This window comes from Crocuta crocuta, unplaced genomic scaffold (genome assembly GCF_008692635.1).
Source record: "Crocuta crocuta isolate KB4526 unplaced genomic scaffold, BGI_CrCroc_1.0 scaffold332, whole genome shotgun sequence".
NCBI lineage: Eukaryota > Metazoa > Chordata > Mammalia > Carnivora > Hyaenidae > Crocuta > Crocuta crocuta.
In genome coordinates this window covers 1473442-1492857 of record NW_027532025.1, presented here as the reverse complement: position 1 = coordinate 1492857, position 19416 = coordinate 1473442, and the positions used below count along the sequence as shown (strand labels likewise).

Below are 19416 nucleotides of genomic sequence, written 5' to 3'. Positions count from 1 at the left end.
TTAAATCCTACAAGTTGACAAAATTCCACATAATTTGGTTTAAAAGACTTGTCCAGGTAAAATAAATAAAATCTAGTCAATCAAGAATTATATGTTTTATGTTCAGGAGTAACTAACAAAATTCTCCCAGTGGTAATAGGGAGTGTGTTTCATGAAGATCTTTTAAAGTTGTATTTTCTCTGCAGAGAGTCACTTAGCATATTAAACATGTAAAGATAATCCTTACTTCCAAAGGAATCATGTTCTCTCCCATTTTATTATTAAAATACCAAGGTTTCCCATAAAGCTTTCATTTTTTATTTCTGATAAAACCATGAGTAAAAGAAACCTTTTACTTTCCTCTTAGCTTTGTGTGAAGTACAAATATGCTGCAATGTACAGCTTTTAAGTCTGAGAAACCTGAGGGGGAGATGAGAGACTCTTGCAAACTAGAGAATGAACCCATCTAAAGAGGGCCGTTGCTAAGAGTCAGTGTTCATAGAATATCTTTTTTTCATATAAAGTCATAAATCTATACTTAATTCAAATTTTCCCAATTTTAAACATGAGCAACAAATTCAAAAACTTGTAAACACTGGGTCACATTAAGCCTATAGCTTTCTGATTTGCAACCTCTGGAATATATCATACTCTAGACTCTGGGATTTTGAGTGAGAAAATCTGTGTATTAATCCTGCCTTGTTTGCTTACTAAAATCAGTAAAAACTTGGATAAGCAGTCTCATTTCACTGATCTAAAAAGTTTTCTCTCTCCCTCTCTCTCTGCCCCTCCCCTACTTGATCTCCATCTCCTTCTCTCTCTCTCTCTCCCTCTCATAAATAAACATTTCAACATAAACAATAAAATGAATACTTACATACTTGCCATCTGGATTTCACTTTTAACATTTTACTGCCCTTGTTCTTTAAAATATCTATCCATCTATCCAGTTATCTGCCCATCTTCCCTTTTGGATCAGTTTGAAAGTAATTGCAGACATCTCTGTGCATCCTTCATTGGATTGTCTTGAGGATTAAATGGAATGATGCACATAAAGCATCAAGCACAGTATCTAGCACATAGATAAGCACATAAATAACCCCTTCCCTCCATCTATTTTTACTATGTATAACTTGAATGTCATTGGATGTACTAAGAGTGTATTTTAGACTTGAGGGAAAAGGGATATTTCTACAACTTTTTCTTCAAAATCCTGTTGGTCACACACACACACACACACACACACACACACACACACAAATTTAGACATAATAAAACAAACAGACATGGGAAGACTCTACAAATTGGAACTAAGTAAGACCATCTCAGAGAGAAGTGAAACTCTGGTGAATTTCTTAAATTTTCTTTCTACTTCCTATATGTTATGGATGGAGCCCTGAAGACACCTTCATCCTGCACCCCTACCAATGGGGCCAGACCAAAAAAGCCTCTAGAAAAGCCTACAACCTATATCCAAAATATTGGGGAAAGGATAGACTAATAGAAGGGGGAGGCTTTTGATAATACTGTCCTAACTCTAGCCAAACACCAAAGGAAAAACTGTCCCCTCATTGCAGTGCAAGTGGACTGTACAGATAGCTAGACCTCTGGCCCCATTAGGGAAAGCTAGGAGAGGCAGTTCTAAGATGACTCTGGATCTCCTCCACTGGGTTGATGTCAGTGGGCCAAATAAGAGCTGAACTTCCACCCTTATCCAGCAGCAAAGAGGCAGAACAAGGTGGCATGTTAGTCGATGTCCACCCCCCAGTGGGGAGCTGACCTTGCACCTTCATCCAGCTTGCAATTACAAGCCTGTAATAAGATGGTGCTAGTTAGCATTCCATGCCCCTACTCCTGATATTGGTAGGGACCACCTGAGAGCTGAACTATTACTGTTGGTCAGTGGCAATGAAGTAAAAGGGGGAAGAGAGAAGCAGTGCTAGTTGGCAAACCACTTTTCCTAGTAGGGCAGTGTCATCAGGGCGCAGAGGGGGAACTGAACTTCTAGCCCCACTCAGAGGCAAGGAGGCATAACAAAATGGCTCAAGACAGTGCTAGTCAGCACCCTCTTTTCACTCCCCCATTTGTGTCAGTGGTCCCATAGGGAACTGAGTTTCTATCCCACTATGCGGCAGTGAGGTAGAATGAGTGGAATACTAGTTGATACCCCACTTTCCGCCTTGGTGTCACCAGGGACCAGTAGGAAGCTGAATATCCATTTCACTTGGATCTGAAGTTATGCCTAAATTGATCTACTATCTGAAAAAAGAAACTAAGATTAAGTAGAATATAGCATTTTATACTGTAATACCTAAGTGTCCAGTATGTAATAAAATAAAATGACTTCTTATTCTAAGAAACAGGAAAATCTCCACTTGAATGAGAAGAGCAACTGATGTCAACACTGAGATGACACAGGAGTTAGAACTATTTGACAATGATATTAAAGTACCCATCGTGCTTCAGTAGGCAATTACACACAGACTTGAAATAAATGGGGAAAAAATGAAAGTCTCAGGAAAGGAAAAGAAGATACAAAAAAGAACCAAATGGAATCTTAAAGCTGAAAAACATAAAAACCAAAATTTGAAAAAGTTCATTGAATGGGGTCAAAAGCAGAATAAATATGACAGAAGAAAGAATAGCTGAATCTATAGAAGGGCAGAAATTACCCTATCCGAGCAGAGAGAGAAAAATGACTGGAAATATACCCACTGCCTACCACTTCCTGTAATACCACCCTCAGCCAAGCCACTCTTTTGCCTGCATATAGCAATTAGCCACATAACTCATCTCACTTTTTCATGTTGCTCCTTGCATTTTTTTTATGCCAAAGTAACCATTTAAAAGTATAAATCAAATCAAGTAATCTTCTCTTCAGTGGCTCCCCATTTCTGTCAGGGTAAAAATCAAAGTTTTAGAATGGTATACAAGGCCCTACAGGATTTATCCCCTGTTGTCTTTCTACCTATGATAGGCAAGATTCTAAGATGGCCCCATGATTTCTACCCCATTATGTTACTTCCACAGTTAAGTTACCTTATATGGCAAAAAGAATTTGCAAGTGCAGTTAAGGTTACTAATCACTTGATCTTAAGGTAGGGAGATTATCTGGGTGGACCTAACTATATCACACATTGGAAAGCAGAAAGTTAAACCTAACTATTTGTGGAAGAGCAAGCCAAAAGAACTCCCAAATGAGAAAGGATTCAGTGTGCCATTGCTAGATTGAAAATGGAGATGGCCACATAACAAGGAATGTGAGTAGCCTCTAGAACCTGAGAGAGATGCCCATTTGGTGGCCGGCATGGAAACAGGGAGCTCAGTCTCTGTGATAATTAATTCTATCTGTCATCTGACTGGGCCACAGGGCACCAAGGTATTTAGTCAAATGAGGCAGAGATGCTTGTTTTGTGTACAAACCTTCCGAGTACCTGGAACAGTTCCTGGTATAGTACTGCTTACAAAGTATTTGTAGAATAAAATAAATTAATTCTATGTTGAGTGATTTTTGACTTAATGCATTGCAAGCTCCATGTGTATTTTACACCCTTCCTCAAATTAGGCCAAACATAGATATATAATGCATTGCTTTGTACATGGGACTGTGATAACAAATAACAGATTCTGTGTCATCATTAGTATTAAAAACTAAAACCTCGTTTTTTAGTCTAGGAGGGCACTTTGCCATTTTTATATCATTAAGTACAGGAAAACATAACAGAAACTTTAATGACTGAAACTGGTATATTTTGGAGAGGACAGTGGGTGATATAAAAGTGCCTTGGTCAAACCCAAGACTTTGAGACTACATTTTTTTTAAACTACTAATACTATAGAACTAGATGTCTTCTAGGTCCCTTAAAATTCTATATTCCATAGTTATCTATCCTCTACACAAATTCACCTAACTAACGGCTCAGGATTTGGCCTCTCATCTTTCGGCTTACAACCCTCAAATCTGCATTTGCAGCCCTCTCTGTGGATCCAAGTTCCTAACCTTTGTCTCTTATCATTTCTGAACATGGCATGGATGACCCACCATCACCTGGAATTAAGCGTGTCAAATCATACCCATCCTAATGATCCTGGATTCCAGTTCTCCCTCATTTTACCAATTACTGAGATGTCCTTCCCTCTGTCCTCTACTGTCTGAGTCAATCTCTGGACCCACTGTTTCTCCTTTCAGATTTCCTCTCTCACATTTCCCTTTCATTTCATTAGATCACTGCTGTCACCTTTGTTCATGCTCTTACTTCCTCAAACCTGGATTACTTGCTCAACATCCTAAATAATTTTTCTACCTCCCATCATATCAACACTCTCCTCTCCAGCAATCCTACAGAAGACCATTTGTTAATGCTCCTAAAATGGACTTAAATATTCTCAGTGCCTCAGAATCTTCCAGTGAGTCTCTACTACCTACAGAATAAATTTTAATTAATAGACAAACAACTATGTAAGATATTTCATAATTTGACCTATTCAGTCTAGTCTCCTGACCCCCAAATTCTCTACCTTGGGTTACATTCATCCTACTGAGTGCTACTGTGGTGAACAGATGAGTGGGGGGAGTAAAATGGCTGAAGGTGGTCTAAAGATACAATCTTCTACTTTTAAAATAAGTAAGTCCTGGGGATGTCATATGCAACACGGTACTTAATACTGTATTGTATATTTCAAAGTTGCTGAGAGTAGATCTTAAAAGTTCTTATCACAAGAAGAAAAAAATTGTAACTATGTGTGGTGATAGACATTACCCAGACTCATTCTGGTGATCATTTCACAATATATACAAATATCGAATCATTACATTGTACACCTGAAACTAATATAATGTTATATGTTAATTATGTCTCAATTTTTAAAAATACAAGAACAGATTTTTTTTTTTAAAAAAAGGAAAAGTGGAAGTAAGGCTAGTTTAAGAAAATGTTCTGGAATTATGGGATGACTCTGCATGGTATTTTGGCAATTGTTATAGTGAAAAACTCAGACATCTGCCATGAAATTAACATTTTTCTTGGAGTGCTAATGTATCTTACTTTGGGAAGATAGGTAGTGAATTGCTGATATCATATATCTCAATGAAAGTAAAAACAACCTAAATCTTGAGTGGGTCACCCTGTGAGCTGTTTTCTACTTGTTTCTACAGGGAGCCCCGCAAGGTTGTCCTGCACAAAGGCTCCACTGGCCTGGGCTTCAACATCGTGGGTGGGGAAGATGGAGAAGGTATTTTTGTATCCTTCATTCTGGCTGGTGGACCAGCAGACCTGAGTGGGGAGCTCCAGAGAGGAGATCAGATCCTATCCGTGAGTATTTCTTCTTAATCTTCATCTCTCCATATCTGACACCATTTGAGAAAAAATCACTTTGAATTATGACTGCAGTAGCACCTTAATTAAAAAGGAAAAATGGCTGAGAGCATTATGGCTTTTAGTACATGTTGCAGTATAAATGGTGTTGAAGTGTTTGATGCTTGTTACTTACTTCCCTCAGATACAGGTAAAAGTGCTCATGTTTTCATTTAGGTTTTCTAAGACATATTTGTATCTGATAGAACATTGAGTTTATTTTTGAGAGAGAGAGAGAGGGAGTGAGTGCAAGTGGGGGGGGAGGGCAGAAAAAGAGGGAGACACAGAATCCAAAGCAGGCTCCAGGCTCTGAACTGTCTGTACAGTGCCCAGCGTGGGGCTCAAACTCACAAACCACGAGATCATGACCTGAGCCAAAGTCAGTCACTTAACTGACTGAGCCACCCGGGCACCTAAGAAGCATGCCTTTTTAAGTATATTATTTATTTTTGATGCAGATATTTTTTCCAAAGCCATGATTGTACTCTAAAACAGCATTTTTATAAACATATTGTTTGTTGCATATAACTATATAAGAAAATATATAAAATATGCAGTTGGGTGCCATTGAAAAGTGGTAGGAGCAGCACCATTTACCTAAATACAAGAATTACCAGCAACAAGTTATTAAGCACTTATTGTTAACCAAGCATTTTATAAAAGTAATTACTGCTTATCATAATCTCCCTGAAATGTATTGCCACATGTTTGAAGAAAATAAGGTTCAGGGACACCTGGATGGCATGGTTAAGCACCTGACTCTTGATTTGGCTTAGGTCACGATCTCAGCATTGGTGAGTTTGAGCCCCACATCAGGCTTTGTGCTGACAGTGTGGAGCCTCCTTGGGATTCTCTCTCTTCTCTCTCTCTGTTCCTCCCCTGCTCACACACACTCTCTCTCAAAATAAGTAAATGAACTTAAAAAGTTATGAAGAAAATAAGATTCAGAGAGGTGAAGTCGATGTTTACCTAACTAGAGACAGTAACAGCTGAGATTTAAATATTCAGGGTTTTTCTTAAGATTTTATTTTTAAGTAATCTCTACACCCATCATAGAGCTCAAACTGACAACCCCAAGATCAAGAGTTGCATGCTCCACTGACTGAACCAGCCAGGCGTCCTTAAATATTCAGTTTTAATGCCCATCACACCTGCCCTCTCGCTTTCTTCCTTCCTTCCTTTCCCCCTTCCTCCCTTCTATCTCTCTTTCCACCTCCTTTCTTTTATTGAAATATTTATTAACTGCTTCTTTTCACTAGATCAAGCTATCTTTCTGGTATAAACTCTGTGACAGGTAGTTATATCCATTGTGAGTATATATGATCATACTGAAATTTTGGTAATCATGCAAATAATACTGGGAAATAATCTAAGGAGCCTAGTTCTTATGGCTGAGTTTATGGTTCATAACTCAATGAAGCATTTAGTTTGCAATTTTCACTGTGTCCTTAGAAAAACTTAGCTTTGTTTTATAGCTGTGATTTATAGCTAGGATTTTGCAAGTGAACTTATGTTATGCCTTCCCCACTTTCCCCTCCACACACATATGATTTACCTGTATAATATAGTCAATTGGTCTGAGTAAAGTGTCCACTGGTCTGAATGGATGGCCTTGCCTTATATGTTCTGGCAGTTTTCCCACACATTAAGGCCTCTGCTTACTTGTTAGCTAGCAGATGTCTGGATGGATAGAGTATGTGAGAAATAGGTAAGATCTCACAGGAGGGCCTCATTCTGCCATCCAAGAGCCAAATATTACCCCTTCAACTACTCCCCTCTGCATACTTCTACACTTAAATGATACAGATCTATATAGATATACTTCTATATATAGAAGAGGTTTTATATATTTTTATTATCTATATCTATATAGATCTCTATCTATATTTATATCTATATCTATCTTCCTCAACTTACAGTAGGGTTATATCCTGATAATCCAATTATAAGCTGTAAAGACTTTAGTCAGAAATGCATTTCTTGGGGGCACCTGGGTGGCTCAGTCAGTTAAGCGTCCAACTTCAGCTCAGGTCATGATCTCATGGTTCATGGGTTCAAGCCCCACGTCGGGCTCTGTGCTTATGGCTAGCTCAGAGCCTAGAGCCTGTCTTCAGATTCTGTGTCTCCCACTCTCTCTCTCTGACCCTCCCCTGCTCACACTTTCTCTCTATATATAAAATAAATAAAACGTTAAAAATTTAAAAAAAAAGAAATGCATTTCTTAAACAGTCTCACAACACTTAAATTGGCCTTTTGAACAAAATCACTGAAAAATCCTATCTTATAATATTTTGTAAGTGTTGTCTATCTCATGTAATTTACTGAATACTGTAATGGAAGGAAAAACAGAATGGTTATATGGGTGCAGCATGGTTGTAAGTGTGTCAGTTGTTCACCCTCATGATTGTGTGGCTGAGGGGGAGATGCGGCTCACTGCCCAGCATCACAAGAGCATGTGCCCCATATTGTTAGCTTGGGAAAAAATCGAAATCCAAAATTTGAGGTACAGTTTCTAGTGAACATGTGTCACTTTTGCACCACCGTGAAGTTGAAAATTTGTTAGGCCAAACTATGACTAACTCGGGGACCATCTGCATAAGATGTAACTTACCTTTGTTGACATGTCTTTCTTTACTAAGTGGCAAAAGCTCCCTGAAAGTAAATTATTTTATATGGTTTTGTAGTTCCAGTATGTAGCATACTAAATGTATCTAAAATTCTCCCTAACAATGCTTTTTGAACGGAATAGCGTTGAGTAAGTGTGGTGATGCTTTACAATGTCACTGTAGCCTAGCAGATGGACTCTAAAATTCTGTGTAAAACATACTTAAATATTTTCACCGCCCTAGCTCACAATCTGTAGCCTGGGGACCATGTTCTTACTTCCCCACAGCCATTCACACTGGCACAGCACTTCCTCCCACACAGAGCACTTTCACATACATTAATTCTAGGGGTCTTTAAAGCAGTTCTATATGTCAAGATAAGTTGTTATTACTCTCACTTTCTGTATCAGGAAAAGGGGATTCAGAAAGGCTGAATGATTCGTCCAAAGCTCCACAGCTACTGACTATGATGTTGGACTCAAAATCAAATCTCCTGACCCCCTATCATTGTTCTTTCTTCTCACGGTACAATCTCTCTTCAAAACCTGTTAACGGTCTCTTTCAACACTTTCTTGTCTCATTTAGCACTGCTCCGTGTGCACACATACTTGGGAGCACATGGAACTGTAAGAGCTAAGACTTCTGTGTTACTTTTGAGTCTGTCACTATTATAACCAATTTAACCTTATAACCACGTGATGCCTGATTCTCATTTTTAAAGAAAGCTCTATGCCCAACACGGGGCTTGAATTCACAACTCCGAGATCAAGTGTCGCAGGCTCTACCAACTGTGCAGGCCAATCACCTCCTTATTATGTTCATTTTAAGGGTAAAGAAACTGAGCCAGAGAGATGACATTAGGCTCTAACTGTTTAAATGAGAAATGTACTAAACCATAGGTTTTATTTGTTTTAACCTTTAGGTATGTGGTAGAAAAAGGGATGAGCTAATAATCTTATGGCTCAATAAAGGAAATTCATAACTATTTCTGTTTTCAAAAGTAGATATATCCACTTAAATATTACTACCAGAACCACAAAAGAAAAGAAGACAACCAATCAGAATTATAGTCTTCTTGGAAATTAGATTTCGCAGAACTTTACAATAGTCTCTGATGTTCAGATATCATATCCTTTCTTATGTACCACATTTGCAAAGACAGTTCAATGATAAAAATATTATCTGCTTTTTTTAATTGAAAAGAGGGACCATTTCCCTTCTTTAGCTTTCAAAAAGGTATTTAAACTGTATCTAGAGATTGCCTAGTTTCAAGGCCCAGTATTGGAATTTCATTAGTTAACACTTCAAAAAAAGAATAAACAGGCTGGAGAAGCTCAAACATTACAATAGGGGTAGGAAACAGCAGACTGGAATTATTAACAATGGAATACAGAGGATACAATATTTTGCCTCTACAGCTTACACAAAAGGACAAGCTATACCTTCCTGGAAAACACAAGAACAAAGCCTCTATATATCAATCAAGAGTTAAATACGAACTTAATGCATATTTTTAGATCATGTAAGATTATTTTGTAAATAACTTATGCTAACAGTAATGTAGTTAAGTTCAGAGAAAAAAACTGAAATCCCCAGAGAGGAGAGCTGTGGGAGTCAGTCTCTGTCCTCAATTGGTGTTTATCGAGAAGAGACTTGAATAAGAGATAATCACCTTTCTTATCAGGGTCAGAATGTCCATTTCTGTTATCCAGAACTATTCTCCCACATAGAATATACCATCCTCAGAGATCATTCATTTCATTAATGACTTACTATGTGATAGATTTTGTATCAGGGCATGAAATCTCAAAAGATGAATGAGATAAACATCCTTACCTTAAAGTTTTCACAGCCTAAAAGCAAATATATCAATATACCTGTTATACGGGAATACATAGATTTGGCTATGAATATGGATATAGATATAATATAGATATAGTGGCATACTGAGGAAAGAAAGGAGACAAAACACTTTGAATCATGCACATCGTAAGTACTCAGTCAGTGCTCCTATTAATACTAACAATTTTGCCTTAAGAAAGTGTTCAGTGTTTTTAAAAAATGTCAGATAACTATAAAGAAGGCCTTTTATATAGAATTTGAGTTATTCCTTCTTTGGGACAAGGGCTTGGACCCAATGAGCATTTCCCAAAGTGTGTTTCCCTGGACAGTAAAAAAGCAGGATTGAATTAAGGTGCTAATGAGAGAAAGGGTTCCCTGGTATCAGGTTTCTCCACTAAAGAACTTTTCAAAAAATATGTTTACTGTGTGTACTAGAAATCTCTTCAGAGGCAGATAAAGTACACATCTTTTCCCAAACGTATTTGATCATCAAACTTCTACGTGAGGAGCACTTCGCAGGACAACAGTAATAGGAAATGCTTGAGCAGATATTTTTCTAATTCCCATAACTGAGTCTTTTCCTAACAAGGTAGCCATACTTCCCTATGAAGAAAAGCAAGTAGCCTTTTACTATGTTAAGATTATGGGCGCCATCTAGTGTTCATGCATTGTCTAAACATGGCAGCCTGAAGATGGAGCGTTCCAAAGCTCCGTTGTAGAGCTTTATTATCCCTCACTTCCCCCTCCTTGCCAAAACTACAGACCTAGACTAGCTAAGAAGTTGAAAGATAGAGAAATCATCTTTAGGCTACATTCTATACACATACTGTGAGTGATATTTTCTAATTTCTCCTTTATATATTCTACTTCTCAGGCATTTGTTATAGAGAATCTTATCCAATAATTGAACCATATTCTTGATGTATTGGTAGAGAAGAATTTAGGACATTTAGCATGCAATCACATTAACTAGTGCAGTAGCCTCCTCAGGCATTCTTCCTGCAGAGGAAAAGATAAAAATGCTTTTGTTATTATTTTTTTCAATGCTTTGTTATGAAAAAGGTGGAGCAGAGCATGTAGAAGCAATACCCCTATAAAGAGGTGCTTTTCTGTGTCACCATGCAATTTTAGTTCTTTCATTCCTCAGAACCCTCAAAAAGGGCACCCCAGCTGACCTTGCTAAGTCCAAAGCTCACCCTTGATGGACTTCAAGTATTTAATTAACTGTGTTCCAAAAAGACATGACTGGGGATACGTGTTGCCAAAAGTGAAAAGCTGTAGTTGTTGAGGTGAAGGTACAATAGATAATCATGCATCTTTACATTAAAGTTGAAATTGTATTGTAGATTTAGAAAGACTACATGAGTCACGGATCACCTGGACGTTTCATTAATTCTCAGGTTACCTTGCTACCTTCATGTTTAGATCCTTCTTGTCACATTACTCAAATAAAATGTGAGCAATATATACACTATGCGTCATCCTGGGACACTGATAAAGTCACGCTTCTCTTGTTACCTCACATGCCAACTGTCCATTGCTTCCAGTGTTATGCCTGAAATCCAGCTCTCCTCCTGCTCACCCTGCTAAAAAGTACCAAGTTATTCCTTTGATTCCCTGAAGTGATCCTTAAGAGCTTACACACCCATCCCTTTCCGTGATCATGGGCTCTCAGCAATATGGGCTGTCTGCTTGAGGGCCTATTTCTCTGCATTCCTAAAACCAGCACCCCTCAAGACACCAGAGAGGCTCTGAGGTCCATGCAGATGTGGGGACCAGAGCCATCTCCCCAGATCTGTGCTGCTTTGTCACCTTGTTTCAAAAGCACACCAGCTCAGACCAGAAGTCTTACAAAGCGTCTCTCACCTAATGGCACCTTTAGCTTCTCTCCTCTCACCCTCAACACTTCGAATCACCCAAACTCCAGCAAAGCCTTCGCCCTTCACCTAGCATGTTTTCTGGCTGAGCTCCTCCCATTCCACCTTCCCCCAACAAAAGACAGACCACGAGAGTCAGAGACTAAAATTAGCTTACACACATCAGTATGTGTTTCCAAACAGGAATGATTCAACATCTGCATTTGGGTTAAGGGGGATTTCACAGCTTCCCCCAAGAAAATGAGTAGATATCTGTCCTCTGTATACAGCTTTGTAGCCAACAGCCCATCTCCTAATTTTGCTCAAAGAAACAATATTTGATGAAATGAATTATGAGTATTTTTGGCAAATTAAACAACAGTGACGCTTTTGTGTTTCTGTTTTTGTTTTCTTTGTGCATCCCCACCCTGCCACCCTGGGCCTTCTCATCAAAGTATCAGGAATGCCAGGGTCCCCTCTCAGCCAGAGCACCCTATTAAACACCTCTGAAGGAAAATCTAGCCAAGCAGAATTTATATTTTTGAAAAGATGAAGACTTTTTGCCCCAACTCTGACCTGTGAAGCCTCCTGCAAAACTTGTGTGCCTGTTCCAGGCATCTGCTGAACCCCACTTTCTCTAGACTCACTGAGTCTTCAGCCTCTGCCTTTTGCCTCTCAGGGGCCCACTCAGACTTCTCTCTACCTTACTGGACTTGCCTTTATGCCCATCTCAGAGCCCAACAGCTGCCCTCTTCAGGGATCACCTCAAATAAAAACAGTGGAGCCATTGAAAAGGCTCTAGGGGAGAGACTTTTCCTCAGCCTTGGCTTCAGAGCCTCACCATCCAGGGTGACCCCGGCCCACTCACCAAAGGGTAGGGATTCATTAAGGCCTAGCTATGCCCCGTAAGTCCTTTATTACTCTAGGTATCCCAGGATGTACAAACGTCCCCCATCACATATAACATGTAACCTTTGGGAAGAGCAAGACTTTTAAAAACATATCTAATCTTGTCATTTCTCCCCCCTTCTTAAAAATTTTCAGTGACTTTCTGTTGTTCTTAAGATAAAATCGAAAATTCTTAACATGGTCTACAGGGCTTTATAGGCTCTGGCTCCTGCCTGCCTCACCAGCTACATGTATACCACTTCTCCTACTCGCACTTATGTCCCAGTTACCCCGGTTTCTTTTCTCCTCCAATCAGGGGTAATACTCAAAATATTTAGTAATTTGGCATATATAATTCAGCACCAGCCCACTCAGTGAATGGCCGGCCATAGTGCCATAGCTACAGAATTGTAGGGAAGTGGAGTCTTCTGAGAGCGAGGGTGTGGGTCACTCAGGGAGCGCTCAAGGCAGGAATTACTTATTGGCAATTCACATGGAAGGGTTTTCCTATCATAACAAAAGGAATAGCTACATTGATGGTGCAAACTCCCACCAGGTGCCTATGCATGTACCAAATTTTCTCTGCAAAGGAACTCAGAGTTAGCAAGGACCTTCTATTATCTAAAAGGGGACCAGAGAATTCATGGATTGTCCCAGACTCCATTTAGAAAGCATCTCCATTGTCTGACATTGAATCCAGCTAATAAATAATACTTGTCAAATGAATAAACCCAATAAACTTGATGGGCATAGTAGCAAAACAAAATTAACATTGCTATTTTCTTATATATTTCTTGAGTACTACTTACTGTCATGGCAATGAGAAAGAATGAAATCTGACCATGTGTAGCAACATGGATGGGCCTTGAGGGTGTTATGCTGAGCGAAATAAGTCAGGCAGAGAAGGACAAATATCATAGTTTGCACGTATAGGAGGATTAGGAGGAACTTGACGGAGGAACAAGGGGGAGAAGAAGGGGGGAAATGGTGGGGGAAAGGGAGAGAGGCAAACCATGAGAGACTCTTGAATGCTGACAAAAACTGAGGACTGATGGATGTGGGGGGGAGGGGGGATGGGCATGGAGGAGGGCACTTGTGGGGATGAGCACTGAGTGTTATGTGGAAACTAATTTGACAATAAACTATTTGTAAAAAAATAAAAATAAAAAAAAGAATAGTATCAGGAGACATGCAGTTCAAGTCAGATTTCTAATAGATAACCTACAGGACAACTATTTCATGACTCAGCTGTATGCAGCTTTCAAAAGTCTGAACTTCAGTGATATTGGTTCCAATTTTTCTCAAAATAATATTTTCTCCAAATGCATTCTGTATAATACTATATCTGTGAAATGTTCCATGAAAAAAGGCTGATGATTGAATAAAGGATCTGAGAAATCCTGTAGCAAATGAAGAAGTGCTATTAAAGCATTTCTTTCTAACCTTAATTAACTAAAGAATCTTTTTCCTCCTGGAATATAGCTTACTCTCTAATGGAACATACTTTTAGGAATTCTGCCTTAAACTAATCTCCAGAAGAACTTATGCAAGTGTTTTATTTGGGAGAAGGAACATTTTCACATTGAAATTTTATTTGCAGAGTTCAGAGGTGTGGTGGGGAGAGTATTACTCAAATACATAAGACCAAAGAAGAAATCTAGAAAGTCCTCATTAGACCGAAAATTAATTGAGGAGCATTTACAAATGTTTGTGGAGTGCTAGACAAACTTATTAATCTATTTTATTAACCTATTCACATAAAACTAAGCTGCATACATTTACTAAACATATACTAAGTGCCAAAAACTACTAGGCATTAAGCATACAACATGGAAAATATGTCATTGTGTCCTTAGTGAACATGCAGGCTCATTTGGGGAGGCACACACAAAAATGGTGATTTCCAATATAACGTGGAAGTACTGACGGAAAATTCTGAGGAAGCACATGGGCACATAGAAGCTGTCATTAGCCTAGCCTGGGAATCTGAGATGGCTTTCTGAAGGGGATGCTTCCCAACAAAGACAAAGGAAAAACAGTGGAGAATTAGGGATAAAATGCCTAATATTTATTGAGTATTTGCTTAGTACCATGTATTATGCTGGGTAATGTACAATGATTTCAATGAATCCTAACAACAACTTTGAACAGAACATGAAATCATTTGCCCAAGACCACACAGATAATCAGCAGTGACAGTGGTATTTGAACCTCTGTTACTTCTGATTTCAAAGCTAGGCTCTTTCTATAATGCCAGCCTTCAGGAAGAAAATTGAATTTGTCAGTTTGTTTATGTCTGAGGCTATACGCACTTGAAGTCCGTTTAGTGAGAAAAACATAAATGCCTGAAATAATAGATCATTTACAACAGGATGTATGAGCCACCACAGGAAGCCATTGTATACATAGGTTCTAAGATTGAGGTGACTTAGAAGCAACATCTAGATCCTCTGACATTTCCATAGAGGGCACGGACTATGATTCATCTCTGTACTCCATTGCTTAACAGAACCTAGCTACTGAGCAAATGTTTAATGAATGAATGAAAGACTCATCCTTGCCCACTTCTCTGAAGGCACCTAGGAATCTTGGTCTTCCTCTCATTTGTATTTATCCATACCTGTGTCCCAAAGGACCTTTGTGTCCTGAAGATTCAGAATATCTTAAACCCTTTAGCTTTCTGGCCAATGGAATATATTTTCCAAATCAAGTAGGTCCTTTCTAGTCTACTAATGAGAATTTCAAGAGATTAGAAACATATTAGGTAAATATTCTATTACATGCTAAATATGTGTTATTAGTTTTAAAATGTGTTTATATGTTCCTCTTCCAAAAAAAAAAAAAAGATGTTTAGATGATTAAGAGCTCCTATATACACCTCAAGGGTTGAACACTTGATTCTGAGCCTTTTCCATGTAAGCATTGAAAATGGTTGTTATGGTTGACCCCTGATAAAGGGGAAACATTGCAGAGATCTCTAGTTTAAGGAAGGAGTGATCCTCAAGTGAAAGTGGACTGATTTTTTTTAGCTCCAGCATGCTTTTGCCTCTGACTAACCTACTTTGCTAGCTAATCTCTAATAACCCATCCATTTGCATCACCATTTCTATGTACCGAGTCCCTTGTGTGGATATCATCTCATTTGATCCACATAACATTCCTTCAGGATAGGTTGGAAAGTAATCATTTTGCCACTTTTTATGGGAAGAAACTGAAGAGTTCAGTGATTTTCTAACCCCAAATCAACTAGACACCAGAGGTAGGCCTTCTAACTTAGTCAGCTTCCTCACCTGTAATGCTAACTACTCAAGGAATGTGCCTGATGGGAGCATGGGTGGTGAATTACGTGCAAGAGTTCTGGACTCCAGACAACAGACATGTCAGTTACTTAAATGAAAAAGGAATTTGTTGGAAAAATAACAAATAGCTCTCTGGATCTTCAGCAAGGCTGGGGAACCAGTATCAGAGGCCAGGGAGGAAATGCTGCTGAAAAACAGTCTGTTAAAAATGCTGTTCTTGAGGTCATCACCACTGCCCACTTACCACCAGGCCACAGTGCTGAAATTACTGTATTTAGTCTTCATCCCTGTTTCTGGCACAGAACTCCTAAAGCCCTTGCAATTTTCTAAGTGATGAGAGCATTAAATAAAATAATGTATTTAAGCCATTGACACAGTGCCTAATGAGAACTAATTATTCATTCATTGTTAATCATTCATTCATGCAACAATTTATTCAGGAGCCAATATGTGCCAGGCACTATTGCAGGTAATAGGAATATAAGAGTTAAAAAAAGAAAAAGAGACAAATTGCTGCCTCATGGTTTTTACATTTTAGTGGGAAAAACAATTTATTTTTTTAAGTAATGGATACGTAAATTAAATAATCTATTCAAAGATGTAGAAAACCAATGGTGTAGTGTAAGGGGAATTTGGAGTACAGAGAGAGGAACTGAAAGTTTAAATAAGGTCATCAGGGTGGGCCTCACTGAGAAGGTGACATGTTAGCAAAGACTTGAAAGCAGGGAGAGTGTGCCATGCAAGTGTCTGGGGTAGTTTCAAACAGAGAAAACACCCAGCATCGAGTCTGTGTAGGGTGCATGTCCCGTGTATTGAGGAAGCCACTCTGGCAGGACTGGGATGGGAGAAGGGGAGAGGAGTATAAGATGAAGACAGAGGAATAATGGCTGAGTCATGGAGAGTGCAGCCTCTCAGGCCCCTGTAAGAGCTTGGTTTTCACTCTGAGAACCAGGAAGAGCCATGGAGGATTATAAGCTGAGAAGTGAAAAGATGGGAATTCACTTACATCTTAAGGGAATCACTCTGGCCGCTGTGTTTTCAGCCGGACCCAGGGACAAGGATGGAAGCTAGAGGCAAGCTTGAGCCTACATGAATAATCAGCCCGAGAGACAGTGGAAGAATGGCTAACCATGGTAGAAGGGGGGGAAGTGAGGGGTGATTCTGGATTTGTTTAAAATGGAGAGTTATCAGATTTCCTGAAAGATTGAATATGAGGTAAAAGAGAAGGGAAGTTGTCATGGGTGACTGCAAAGACTTCTGTCTGATCATAAGACGAGCAGAGATGGAGATACTTGTCCAGGTGGAACAGGTAACAGGTAGAGATGAACTCACCCTAACACACAAAAGTCCTCCTCAGAGAGAAGAGGAGGAACAAGTAAAGTAGGAGAAATCAGGTAGAACCCAGGAGCTAAGAAGAGAAAGTCTTTCCAGAGAGTGGGACCAGCTGCTCCAAATGCTATTGGTCAGTCACATAAGATGGGAACTAGAAATTAACTGCTGAATTTTACATGGAACTTACTGATTCAAATGAAAAAGGACTGTCTATAGTGTAATTGGGTGAGAATCCATATGGAACAGATTTCTGAGAGAATGGAAGGAAAGGCACTAATGATAGTGATTATAGATATCTTCCTTTAAGTTCTGCTGAAAAGGGGAATGAAATGGGATGGGAGGATAGATTTTGTTTTTATAACAGTGCTTATGTGTTGATGGAAACAGTGTTTATGTGTTGATGTAGAGAGGGGGAAATTAGTGATTTATTTATCAGTTCACCTAAATATGATGTGATGGAAAACACACATATATATATATATGGCTGCGGTTTTTATTTTTTAAGTCTGAAGAATTAAATACCTCATATCATTAAATACTTCCTATTGATCTATTGTGTTTATTCGTATATTCCCAGAGCCTGAACAGGTCCTGGCACTTCACAGGTACCAAATATGAAGCATAACTCAAGTACTATTCTGGGTGCTAGAGGAATGAGGTGAACCAGACATTGATGGGGTGCTGACCTAGTAGAGAGATAGAGCATGAACATGGTTATAATTCATGGAAGATGTGATAGAAAAGAACAACCACATTGTTTTAGTCTTCTCATCCTACTACTTTGTTGTTTAAAATAAATAATAAGTTCTTTGATATCAAGTATTACCTTCTTCTCCTCCTCCTCCTCCTTTTACTACTACTACTACTACTACTTCTACTACTACTACTACTATTACTTCTACTACTACTACTACTACTACCACTACCACTACCACTACCACTACTACTTCGTCGTTGTCATCATCATTATCATCATCATCATCATCACCACCACTACCACCACCACCATGAGCACTCACTTCCCCACATAGAGTGCCCATTCGCAATGACTGACACATGAAAGGAGAGTCAGTGAGCACCTTTGTCAGCAGCACTCTGCCCTTGCATGAACTACTTCCCTTTCTACTATTCCCAAACTTCCCTTTCTACTATTCCCAAGTTTCCAAGGGCCTTGCCCTGCTTCCTAACTTCTTCCCAGGTTCTAAGCAACTGCAAGACTTGAAGCAACGGCAATAATGGGTCAGGAAGTATGAACTTTCAGCTAGTGCATTGGTTGGGGGACCCACCTGTCTCATGTCAGCTGATGGAAAAGAGAAGAGAGACACATGTTGAATGGGAATAGGATCCCTCTGAGACCCACATAAAGGTCATGACGACATGGCAAGCTTTAAGAACAAAGAGTTAAATAGCTGGGTCTTTGCCCTCCAGAGCCTCGAGTCTGATGGCAGATCATATTAGAGAGAAGGAAGACAAATGCTTAAATAAGACCATATTAAGGGGCATAAGGAACTAGGATAGTGTGTAAGGTAATGAAGAGACTATTGGGAACAAGTAGGGAATAAGATCAGACAGATGCTACAATAGTTCTAGGTGATCAAATTGTTAACCCTGCAGAAAATCCTATCTTCATCTCCATGGAAATTCCCATGCTTGGCAGGGAGGGGTATTGTTGATGCTCTGAAATTACAGTGTCTCAAAATGAATACTGAGAATTGCTAAAAACAAAATTCCTAACATATAGTAGATGCTTAGTACATTTTTAGAATTATAAAAACATATCAGGAAGGAAGGAATTAGGATTATGTTTGAAGTCATAGCCTGTTATAAATGATTTTAATTATTAAGATCAGTTGCAGGTAGAGAGGTATGATGGAGACTGGTTTGGTGAAAACTAACCAGGCAAGGCACCTGAGATGATCACCAGGGTGCACTAGTTATTATAGTTAAGACCTTCAAGAGTTCAGAGGAGGGACAAAATTGTTGAACAGGGAGAAGGCCAAATTAAAGGGCATACAAAAGATCCCTAAGCCCTAAGTGGGGCTCAGATGCATGGGACATGGTCTCTCCTCTCCCCCTGGTCCTGTGTCCCCACAGTTAAATGCGGCCCCATGTTTTCCTTTTGCTCTTGGGTTGTTTGCATGAGTATTTCCTCGACAGACTTAGAGTTCCTTGAGAATAAAGGTGTGTCTTAACCATAACTGTGTCCCAGGGCCTAACCCAGTGCTGAGCACACAGAGATGTCAGTGAGTGGTGAATAAGT

The 19416-nt window shown here is 39.2% G+C and overlaps 1 protein-coding gene across 9 annotated transcripts in view; it reads left to right on the top strand.

Moving 5' to 3' along the window:
* DLG2 (discs large MAGUK scaffold protein 2) overlaps positions 1 to 19416 on the top strand; it is a 1377464-nt gene that overhangs the window by 1020877 nt on the left and 337171 nt on the right. For all 9 annotated transcript variants that reach the window (XM_077776205.1, XM_077776203.1, XM_077776202.1 and 6 more), the window contains one exon: positions 5135 to 5291. In XM_077776205.1, coding sequence (XP_077632331.1) covers positions 5135 to 5291 — 157 coding nt within the window. The remainder of the gene's footprint in view (positions 1 to 5134; positions 5292 to 19416) is intronic.